This window comes from Dendropsophus ebraccatus, chromosome 8 (genome assembly GCF_027789765.1).
Source record: "Dendropsophus ebraccatus isolate aDenEbr1 chromosome 8, aDenEbr1.pat, whole genome shotgun sequence".
Classification (NCBI taxonomy): Eukaryota; Metazoa; Chordata; class Amphibia; order Anura; family Hylidae; genus Dendropsophus; species Dendropsophus ebraccatus.
Genome location: NC_091461.1, coordinates 24,535,558 through 24,548,091, shown reverse-complemented (window position 1 = coordinate 24,548,091; position 12,534 = coordinate 24,535,558). Strand labels below are relative to the sequence as shown.

General features: G+C 42.7%; 1 protein-coding gene across 1 annotated transcript in view; it reads right to left on the bottom strand.

Moving 5' to 3' along the window:
• DOCK1 (dedicator of cytokinesis 1) overlaps window positions 1–12,534 on the bottom strand; it is a 302,766-nt gene that overhangs the window by 103,973 nt on the left and 186,259 nt on the right. Inside the window, exons 28-29 of the mRNA XM_069980039.1 lie at window positions 11,460–11,561; window positions 10,706–10,800 (exon numbers count right to left, since the gene is read on the bottom strand). Of these exons, the coding sequence (XP_069836140.1) occupies window positions 10,706–10,800; window positions 11,460–11,561 (197 nt within the window). The remainder of the gene's footprint in view (window positions 1–10,705; window positions 10,801–11,459; window positions 11,562–12,534) is intronic.

Here is a 12,534-nt window from a genome sequence, read left to right as displayed (position 1 = left end):
CGTTTCTTCTCATATTTTATTTACATATTCTGCCCTTTTCTCGCTCAGGAGATGTGCTGAAAATAGACATCAATGCTACCATAACCTCCAGACATTTAGGAGTTTTATGTCATAAGCACATTCATCAACCCACTACACTAAACATCTTGAAATTTTTCTAGTCGACCTACTGGCTTCATGTAGCTTTGTGCTGAATATAGTAAGCATGCTGGAGTGTAGAGTGGTGTATAGCGTAGAGCCGGCGAGGCTGGGGGAATACATATACAGATCATCTGCATTTACACCATGTAAGAAAAAGGTGATGATCAAGCAGGAAATAAATTCATGCAAGTAAAGGTATCAAACCTTTACCCTGGGGGTCCTCGCACGGCACCTGTACAGACAATGTTCATTAACATATGCCTGACACATTAGATACTGTGAGAATACAAAAGGTGCGGTGGAGATGAAACACAATCTATACATAAAACACGCTGAAGTGGAAAATCTCTATAAAATCATGGTAACTACCTATAATTTGTTAAAACTAATAAAAGCATTTTAATTTCTATTTTTCAAAACCTTTAAGGCTAATGTTCAAACAACGTACATTTAACAACAACAAAAAAATGTTTTCAATAAAGCAACGGCCATTCTTTTCATAGTGAAATGGGTTGCAATGAAGTCAATGCAAAGAACAGCCGTTGAAATAACTGACATGTCAATTCTTTGGGCGGACGGGGGATTGAGCTTGAGAATATCACTGAGTCAATGGGAAAGGCGGAACTTCAAGTGGAGTCTGTCTCGTGCCTGTGAAAAAACCCTAAATAATCTAGTTAAAGGAGTAGGGATAAACATTTTTGCAAACACATTCATATAGAAAACCTGCTTCCTTCTTCTGATATGTGACTTTTTTTTCCTCCCCTTGCTGAGAGCTTGTTATCAGGGTTGCCGACCACAACTCTGATATAAAAGCAGTGGTCTGGATGGTATAATGCTTTCTAATTTGTTATCAGGACATTCAGATAGTTTTCTTGACCCTTAGGGTTCTATTGGGCACTGATGCCTGTCAAGAGTTTTTCCTAAAGGTTGTCCGTGCGGAAAAATAGGTGCAGACATAATAGTACATGTCCCACTTTTGTCTGTAACCCTATGGGAGCACCTAGAAATCCGGACGGCTCCAAATGCGCATCCAGAATTTGGCTTGAATTCTGGATGTGCTTCCAAGCCAGACCAGGTAAATGACGCCAGGTGCTGCACCTGCCTCTTTTAACTATACTCCCAATAAATGTGGTGCTGGGCTTAATAGGGCATTAATAGGGCATCATTCTTCTAGCTAGAATCATGCCTTCAGCCACAAGGGGCCGCTCTCTCCCACACATAGTGTTGTGACGTATGAGTGACGTCACTTTTGTACTCACAGAGCAGAAGGAGAGAGGAAAAAGACTCCATTTCTTATGGTTAGGAAATACTGATGGTTTACTGAAGTCTCTTGAAAGTCTTCAGGATCAGTATTTCCTGACCGTAAAAACGGAAGGGCCGAAGGCTTCATGGGGACAAGAGTGGTGCTGTTTCTGTTTTTTTTCTTTTAGGTCTGGACAACTCCCTTAAGGGAACTTATTGGCTTGAAAAGCTCTAAATAGGCTGTATATACAGAAGTTGTCTATTAGAGCAGCCTAGGATAAACCAACAAATGGCTACTAAGGTTCTCTTGTCACAGCTCATGTCAATGGCCGGCACCTTTAGGGTATAACATTATATTATTATATATATGATTATACTTCCTTGGCCTCTTTGGATGCCTTGTGTTTTTCTACAGGGTTGTCTCTAAGGAAATAGTGATTTTTTTCCCCATGTAGCCAACAAAATCTTTTTGCTTTTTAAAACTGGGAGGAGAAAAAAAATCAATTTCTGTTCCAGTCCAATTAAATTCATCAACTAGCTCCTATATGTTAACCTGTTTGTGTCCTTTGGGGCCTCCTTGCTTGTACATGCCGCTTTACTTCTCGTGATTGACGAGGACAAAATGCAAACATCCATTCCTGCTTAAAGTGGATCTCACTGTGCCGCTCAAGGAAAGCGCTCCCTGTACATGCATATTTGATGGATATTGTTTTTATTTCAGCCTCCACGCTCCTTTCTTTGCCTACAGTTCCCTTTATCATACATTTACATGGTCTGCGCCCCGAGAACACTTGCATTATGCAGAGCTGCACTGTATTGTAATGATAGCTTGCGTAACAAGGTAAATAATACATACAAATGCATAAGGCCATTACAATGCACTCTATAGAATCTTCACAGTTTCTGTAGCTGTCAGTGTTTGGTATAGCAGCAGTGGGTACAATGCAGTGTTATGTGGGAGTAGTAAATCTCCATATTTTTTATGTTTTTGCTGCTTCTTATATTAATAGATTGACCTGTGAATTCAAATAGATTGCAAAATTTATGGAAGATTGATGTAGATGGGGTTTCCCTAAGCGGTTTGTAACAGCATGTAGTGGCATGCCTTATGGTAAGCCTCGTTGATACAGACACAGGGAACATCTTGAAGACCCTCTTCCCTGTATGAGACACATTTGCAAGCATGCCCTGTGGCCTCATTCCACAGGGAGGGGACGGCTGAGGTGCTATTGTTTTTGCTATCTACAGGGGTCACCCACACTATCCAGCAGCCTCCTCGCTACCATCATCACAGATAGAACACAGAGTCTTAGCTTAGTTTTACGCCTAGTAGCCAAAATAAAAACGGCAAGATTTGGAGGATTATGTTTTAGGGGACAAACACACTTGCCTGATGCGCAGCGAGACCTCTCGCTGCGTATTTGCAGCGAGACGCGCTGCGGATCCCGGCCCTATTGTTTCAATGTTAGACAAAATCACAGCAGGGATGTACATCCCTGCTGCGAGTTTGTCCTCAGCCGGCCCCGTTAACCCCCCAGCCGCTGGAGCATATACTTTACCTGATCCCGACTCCGGCTTGCTTTGGCGGTTCCCGGAGTCTTCAGCAAGCTGGAGACGGGATCAGGTAAACGCTCGTTCCAGTGCCCGCCCGCAGCCCCGGCCGCCTAATCATCCCCCCGCCCACCCCGCAGCCCCGGCAGTCTTATCGCAGCCCCGATCGCTCCCATGCAGACCCGGCCGCCCGCAGATCAGGGCTGCTGGGGGGGCGATCGGGGCTGGAGGAGGGCCGGCCGGGGCTGTGGGGGGCGATCGGGGCTGCGATAAGACTGCCGGGGCTGCGGGAGTGATCGGGGCTGCAGGGGGGCGGCCGGGGCTGCGGGGGGCCGGCCGGGGCTGTGGGGGGGAGGGGAGGTGGTCTGTTTGGGCGGCCGGGGCTGCGGGGGTCTGATCAGGCGGCCGGGGCTGTGGGCGGGCACTGGAGCGAGAGTATACTGTACCTGATCTCGGCTCCAGCTTGCTGAAGACTCCGGGAACCGCCGAAGCAAGCCGGAGCCGGGATCAGGTAAAGTATATGCTCCGGCTGGGAACAAACTCGCAGCAGGGATGTACATCCCTGCTGCGATATTGTGTAACATTGAAACAATAGGGCCAGGATCCGCAGCGAGTCCCGCTGCAAATACGCAGCGAGAGGTCTCGCTGCGGATCCGGCAAGTGTGTTTGTCCCCTTAGGGTACTAACACACAGGACCAGTGCGCAGCAGATCAGCAGCAGATTTGATGGTTCAGATTTGATGCTGCTGCGTATTGCAGCAGAAAATTCACTGCGATACGGGGTGTGTGAAGCTACCCTTAATATAGATTGGAAAATTTTAAGATGAAAAAAAAAAAAAAAGTCACTAAAAATTCTTACATATTTAGATTTAACATAAAACAGAGCAAAAGAGTGGAAATACAACTGCCTGATCCCCCCCCCCCCCAATCATCAGATGAAAAACCATTCAGATGAAAACACAATCCCTGTAATATATATAGACACAACAGAGAGGGTTCTTCTTTTACAGAGCAGTTCTCTACTCTAAGGGTGTTATTACACGGGCCGATGGGGGCCCGATAATAACTGTAAACGAGCGCCCATCTGCTAGTTTACTGGGCCTACCTCACGGCCGATTATCGTTTGACAAGGGCTGCATGGACATCGTTCCCAAAGTCCTTGCAGCCCTTGCTAACTTTATACATTACCTGTCCAGGCTGCAGGGCTCCTCTTGCGGTCTTCTTCTCCCTGGGTCCTGTGCGCTGCAGCTTCAGAGCAGCCTGTCTCAGCTGACAGGCCGCGATGGTCCCGGCCTGTGATTGGCTGAGCAGCCTGTCAGCTCAGACAGGCTGCTCTGAAGCTGCAGCGCACAGGACCCAGGGAGAAGAAGACCGCAAGAGGAGCCCTGCAGCCTGGACAGGTAATGTAAATCGTTAGGCGCCAGCCCTGCACTACTATTACACGTAGAGATGCACTGTCGGCGCCCGACAATTATAGGTTCGAACCTATATTAACGATCAGCCGATGATCGTTGCCATCGGCTGATCGTTGTATTTATTCCACAAAGCGATTATCGCTCCATGGAATAAGCCCCTAACTCAAAAAGAGGGGGTTCTCAAATAGGAGGAGGGCAAGTCTATGAGATCCTAATGCCCTGATAGGTGTATTTGGGACAGGGCTAGTCCCGATGAGATAACTTTCTAATGGCACATGACAGTGTCTAATATTTTTACTAATTTCCATAGTACTAAAATATACATTCTGGTAAAGAAGTGTGAATGCATATAAAATATAAATACATACATATTGCTGGCATCAGATACTGTATCTAGGTTAATAGGATCCAGACTCGTTTGAAGTAAATGAGATTACCAGAATATTATGAGGTCTTAATCTTAAATTGGGCCTTTTCTTAAAAAAAGCTGAATTTATCTAATCCTCTGGGCCTTAATTACCAGTCAGTTCTGTAGAGACCGGCATCTAATAAACAGAGCGTATGTCAGGTGCAGACCTTCATAGTGCGGATCAATTACCAACCGCCTCTACAGAGAGCAAATAGACCGCCCCCCTTACCCCTCCTTTATTAAGCTAATTTTCTGATAAGACCAATTAGCTTTTATTCTTCTGAAAACTTAAGTGTGTACCTCTCCAGCTTGTGTTACTGGATATGAGACACACTGTACTCACTATAGTAGTGTTAGCAGTTTTGTACATGCGTATGTAAAACTATTTTGTTCAATTACTATGTGTTCTCCTGGGAAAGCTGGGTGACCAAGATACCACTAAACACCATCCCCCTACAAGAGACCTGAATAGCTGCCTGGGAAGGGTTATAGTTTTCAATGATCTTTTCGCATGTTACAAAATGATAAAGAACATAAATTTGTTGAATATGGTAAATATGAACTTTTTTCAACGTCGTTTGAAAAAAACCTTTTGACTTGTCATAGAGACATGTCAAAAGTTTTGATCGGTCCGGGTCAGAGTGTTCAGAATTGTACCAATCCGAAGAATGAGCGGGGAGAGAGGATCCGGGCTCGTTCTCCTGTACTGGTCTGAACACTTAGACATGAACCAGCCGCCTCCAGGGCTTCACCCCCGGCCGGTACCTGGGAATAGAACTGCGCCGTATGCTTGAACCTGGCTATGGCTGGAAAAAAGGACAGCGGCACCAGCTTCTCTGCACCGGTGCCGTTCTATCCATGGGAAACACTTAAAGCGAATGTACCTAATGGAACATTCGCTTAAAAGTTGTTCTCTTATGAAAGCCAGGATTAACTATCATATAGTCTTTACTTCACAATGGAATCAGGTCACACACAGACCATCTGTTAGGTATAAAACTTTAGAGTGTACAGTATGACTGTACAACATAGGTGACTATATTTATTTATTATGAATGAAATATCAACAATCTCCCTTTAACTTAGTTACAATTCGGTACATGAGCATCGCAGTCAAGGGCAGCAGCTCTTTCATAAGAAGATATTCTTACCTGGATGTGAATTATATTATGTAAAGAGCTATGTAGTGCATGTTAATAACCTGTTGCCTCTATAGCACTAATATATTCTGCAGCACTATAGAGACACAGTACTTACATCAGTGTATTCACTTGACTGGATGCCATGTAACATCACATTTCCCCTGCAGTGTCACTGCAGGGTAGGTGCATAGACAGAGCTATAACAAGAGGAGGGGATATCCTCAAGGGATAACCATTGTAAGTGTATCCTATAGTTCTTAAGGCAAAGGAAGACTGAGTTAAGTAAAACTAGTAATTTTGGCAAGAGCTGCCGTTATAGCACTGTGTGCGAGAAAATATCCGAAAAGTAGGAAAATAGGAAATTCACCCGATTAAATAAAAGTTTCCTAAACCTATATTTGCTGTAACCTCCCGTTTACCCCTTTACCAAAAATTCTACATCCAAGCGCTGCAATTAGTATTGCTGGGAGGAGGAGGAAGATTGGCCTCATAAATCACTAGTGTCGTCAAAGCTGAAGAAATATGCTATTCTTCAAAAACTATTGTTGTTAATGATGTATGACAACAAACATAGCATCAATATTCATTAGCATGACTGTGCGAGGCTCAAGCTGCCATCCGAGGACTGGAGCCATTTGTTTTGTTCTCGAGTTACCTGAATTCTGCAAAACTTAATGTGCGTGGAGCGTAACATCCGGATGCCCTTCCGGTGATAGAATCGTATAGAGCGCGAAGAGCAGTACTGAACATACATAGCACATAACATGTATAGGATACAAGACTGAAGCTTGGAGACCAGTACAATAGATAATAGCAGTATTTCATTGTGTATACTCTACTTCTGTTACATGGACAGACATGAGGTAAGGCAGCTCTCTCTCTTCCTCTATTCCTATTGCAGAAGAAAGTCTCAGCACAACTGTAGGTTTTTCATCTTAAAACACATCTGTTAACAGGGGGTCCGACCGCTGGAATCACATCACACTTTTCTTTCCATTTCCCCCTCCTCCCCCCCTCTTGTCTGCAACATTGTAGCTTCTTTACAATGCTGGGAGGGTTTAATCACAGTGAGCCCATCTGCGACTTGACCTCAGATTAACCCTCTCAGCATTACAAAGTTGCAGACAGAGCACTTTGTTTATATCAGACGTCTCGGAAGGGAGATGGAGAGAAAAGCTCATACACATATTTTTGTGTCTTCAGTAGAAAGCAGCAGCTGAGAACTGGGGAAAGGAGACTGAATGGATAATAACAAGTGTGGAAGAAATTATTAGTATCATTAGTATTAGTATGGGCAGCAACGTACAGTATCAAAAGTTTTGCTTGTATGGCGTACCCCTTTAGGGGATGCTATTTCTTGATGGATGAGAGCGTCAAACACATACGGAGACTTACTATCCATTCATTCTCCACTAGGAATTTTGGAAAGGATATATAAATTACCTTACACCACCTTGAAAAGATTGCTTTTTCCTTCAAGACAGTGTTTCACTACAACTAGGAGTCTCAGAACATAACTAGCCAAAAATCTTTCTAAAAGGAAAGAATACCCATCTGCAGACAGCTGTTTTGATGTTATTGCCCCTCATCAGTACAGAGCAGGGTGTTGGCGGGTTCCCAGTTGGAGTCAATAGCCAGCTATCACCCTGCTCTGTACTGATGAGGGGCAATAACAGGAAACAGCTGTCTGCAGATGGGTATTCTTTCCTTTTGGATTGGCATATATATCCCTAGTCATGTTCTGAAACATTGACTTAAAGGGAAAGTCAACTTTTTAAGGTGGTGTAAGACCTAATTTCTTCCTAGTAAGCTTATGCCAGATTTAAATTTATTTTCTGCAATTGGACGACCTTTAAAAACATAAAGGTAGGAATCACTATTATATGTTACAGCCAGCTCTGGTAAGCCACTTCTGCAGACAGGTTCCATTTAATAGTTTATTGCCTTCAGACAATCCATTATAATCTATTGCTGTATTTTATTTTATTAGGGAAGAATGAACAATTTAGTAATGTCTGTCACACTGGGTTCAGGGTGTGAAGTGGAAAGCAACAGCATGGTGCTGTAGAATATATTGATGCTATATGGGTAATATGAAATTAACAAAATATATTTTTTTTTTACCTTTAACAACACATAAATGTACAGATATACGTGTGTACAGATAGTAATTATGTATTAAATAGTAGCACTACATGACTGACACACACACACACACACGTGTACCTATACATCTATGCCATGATAATATATGCCGTGCCCTTCAGCAAGGCATTTACTACCTTGGCACAGATAGCATGGTGCATGAGACATCAAGGTTATGTATCTTGCAGCACACTAGCTAAGTCCTAACCTATATTACACATTCTACAGAGCGGTGCAATTAAGGTCTTGGCAACGTTGTGCAATTTTAATTGGGAAGCCGAATAAATAAAACATCAAACAAAATGAAAGGGGGTGACGCTATATAGTTATGTGCACAGTTTGCAGGAATAAATAAAACAGTTTTCTTTTCTTTTTTTCTTTCCAAAATTAACATAATAATAAAATATGATATCTCATCTGCAAAAACTGCTTATCAATACATTATTCCTCAGATGCATTGCTTATCTGTGCGGATATGCTATGGAGCCAGAAGAGCACCACTTAAAAATGCTTGGTGCATAAAAAAAAACAAAAAACACAATCCTATTAAAAGAATAGTGTTTATTGGTGCAGAAAAGCTACCATAAATCTTACCTCTCAACCCCAGTATACAGAATCACAGTGGTGTGTAATGTATTTTACACGTGTGTACGTATCTCCATGCTAGGTAAGCTCAGCAGGGTTATTCCACTATTTGTACCATGCATGGTTTACAGACCCTGCTGACTTATAATGGGGTGCATTAAGGATTTAAGGCAAGAAGCTTAGATTCCAGGGCATGACGGAGCGGGCGCAGCAATGCACGGTGGATGCAGGGTTCCAGCGAGCTGTGTGCTGGAGCCCGCAATGATTGTTACTGCATATATGCATCCAAGGGTAGCTTGAGAGCTGAGAGAAAGAAAAAGTTCTGGTCTCGAATGAGTAAAAGTAAGAATATTGTCCTTGATTGTTCTCAGGATGTACCTGCTGTATAGTTACAGCCATCTGCTTGTGTTCAAGCACCGAGCCTTTCAGGGAGGCTAAGCTACTAAACTCATTAGGGGTTACACAGTGCTGGAAGAGGAAAGCAAGCAGCTGTACCTCCCTGTGACAGGTGGGCGGAAATTATTCTCACGTTGGAAACAAAATCTAAAGATGAGCAACAACTACTATACTCAGGAAAGACAATGCAACTTATTTAACACACAGTGAAACCTTGGATTACAAGTAACTTGGTCTCAGAGCGTTTGCAAGACAAGCTAATCATTTTTAAAAATTGTAACTCGGTAAACAAGCAAATTTTTGAAATACAAACCCTATGACCCAATCCTGATACTGTAACTGGGTAGAAAGCCCTCATCTTAAACTGCAACCTGAACCTCAACTCTGCCTTCTGGCTCTTCTCCACTGTCCGTCTGTGTCAGGGACGGGGTAGACCTGTGGAGATCCTCCTGTGGCAGCGAGCAGCTCAGCCTTATCTCCCCGCAACACTGCTGGAGGCCTGAGTGTGAGTGAGGCTGTGACGTCTCCACTTCAGAGTTCAGGCAGCCTAGATCCTGCATGTATAGACGTAACCCGAAGTGGTAAGTGCCTTGAAGTCCGGCAAAAATTTTTATGAAAGTATTCTATTGCCCCGCAAAAGTTATACAATATACACTTATTACAGGAAATGTTTACAAAATGTTTTTTCCCTGCACTTACTACTGCATCAAGGCTTCACTTCCTGGATAAAATGGTAATGTCACTTCCTGGATAACATGGTGATGTCACTTCCTGGATAACATGGTGATGTCACGACACAACTCCCAGAGCTATGCAGGCTGTGGCTGCTGGAGAGGATGATGGCGGAGGGATGCTCAGTGTCCCTTCAGTGCCCTGTGTCCCTCAGTGTCCCCCGGCCATCATCCTCTCCAGCAGCCACAGCCCACACAGCTCTGGAAGTCATGTCGTGACATCACCATTTTATCCAGGAAGTGAAGCCTTGATGCAGTAGTAAGTACAGGGAATAAAGCACTTAATAAGCATTTCCCTTAATAAATGTATATTGGGGATTTGTATAACTTTTTTTTTTTTGGGGGGGGGGGGGGGGGTAAAACAATAGTTTAATAAAAATTTTCGCCGGACTTCTCCTTTAACTCTCCAAGGCCTTGTAAGGACACTTCCTGCCACCATCTTGCTTACATGTGGTGCTGGATAGGTACGCTTTAAGTGCTGTAAGGTGGACTACCTCATTGCTCCCCAATAGAATGGTTTCAAACATCTAATTCTAAGCAAGTATGTCTCTATTCACTGACAGTAAGCAGCAACCTTAAAATAGTAAGAATATAAAGAAGGTATGTCAGGAAGTTGCAGAACATTAACAACACAAAGCAGGGTAATGCTATCAATAAAGGGGTAGTCGGGAGAAAAAAAAATGCTTTCAAATCAACTGGTGCCAGAAAGTTGGTATATTCTTTCTAGTGTGACAGCGCTCTCTGCTGCCACATACCAGCACTTTCCAATACACAGGAAAAGCTCACCCAGTCAGTCACTGGCCGCAGTGGAGACCTCCTTAGTGGGATTTCCGTTCTGATATAAGTGTTCAGTGGCCATAGCCACATTTAACGTGATGTAGATAGTATAACTATGTGATGGGTAGTACATACACACATAAAGCAAACCTTAACTAGAGTCTGTACTCACTTATTTTGCATCATATTCATTATAACCCAGTCTGAGGGATAGACGTTCTTCCCAATGAGATTCTTAAACATGATGAAGGTCTCCATAAGAAAGTCCTTAAGAAAAAAAAAAAGACAAGAGAAAAAAGACAAAATAAAGCAAAATCAGGGAATGTGTGGTCCTAGCCATAAATTGGTCTATTCATATGTATAATAAAGGTGTCTGACTGTCTGCAGTGGGTGGACACTGTAGTGAATGACGTTGATAATTGTCAGCAGGTAGAGGTTGAATGTGTCTACCACTCATCTCTGTACAATCCTCGGGTCCTGACTGTAATATTTATACAAATGCTGATACCTAGGACCACATTACAGGTCAGCGGTGTCAGTCATGTGATAGATTTAACGTTTCTTATAAGTCATTGCCACGGTGCAAAGGCGAATTAGCCTAATGCCTTCTAATAGTTGTTCTGTCCCTAAATCTATACAGTAAGGACCTAATATAACAAATAGGCTAAATACTTAAAGGGGTTATCCAGCGCTACAAAAACATGGCTACTTTTCCACTTCTCTTGTCTCCAGATTGGGTGGAGTTTCAAATTCAGTTCCATTGAAGTAAATGGAACTTAACTGTAAACCACACTTGAACTGGAGACAAGAGAGGGGGGAAAAGTGGCCATGTTTTTGTAGCGCTGGATAACCCCTTTAACCAAGCAAAACAGCCACTTACACTGTATACATCATCAGAAAAGTGTGAAGTGACTTCTCAAACTCACCACAACGTCCGTCCTCATCTTCCCAAACGTCTTGATAAGGTGACCATAGTGATAATCTTCCATCTGCCTTAATATAGCCGTCATGGAGGCAACAAAGTTTCCCTAACAGGAGAACAATGGAACATAAAATTAGAAAATACAGACAACGCAATAATATTCTAGATTATTATGTATAGTCAGATCTGTATATTGGGTAATAGATCCAGGGTTACTTAGGTTACTTTCTTGCAAAAACAAAGTCGGGTGACTTGTCCTTAGGCTGCGTGTGGTACAATTCAGATCCATTCACTTCAATGGAACTGAACCGGAAAACACCACTCAAACTGAGGACAAGAGTGCTGCTTCTTCTTTAAGGCCTGTCCAAAATGGCAGTAAGTGGTGGCCAAAGTGTAAACACCACAAAATATGGGGGCAAAAAAATTGCTTAAGTAAAATTGTACATTTCACGATTAGATTTAAGCAAACATCTGACCACAGTGTTTAAAATAAAAATAAAAATTCAAAGACTAATAATTTTACAAAGAACACGGTGGGAAACCACGCCAAATGGTGTCATTTTTTCATTGTTAAATGTAATGTTATTTTGAATTGTCATTCATATTATCAAGGTAAATACAGCTGGATTATTTTTTCCCTTTTCTTCTTTACAATTTTATTAAATTAATAGTTTTCAGGGTTTTATAAAAATGTAGTGTTATATATTTACAATATAAAAACATAAAAGTGTTCAAAAGGGTGGATTCTCTCTCAAAGGAATCATCATCAGATTAGAGACAGTGAATACGGTTATATTTATAAGGAGTCTTCATTACTTTGAACTGGGAAAAGCCTTTGGTTCGATTGCTGTCTAGCACTGAGCGGACTTGACGACTAGAGATGAGCGAACCGGGTTCGGGTTCGAGTCCAGTTGAACCCGAACGTTCGGCATTTGATTAGCGGTGGCTGCTGAACTTGGATAAAGCCCTAAGGCTATGTGGAAATCATGGATATAGTCATTGGCTGTATCCATGTTTTCCAGACAACCTTAGAGCTGTATCCAACTTTAGCAGCCCCAGCTAATCAAATGCCGATCGTT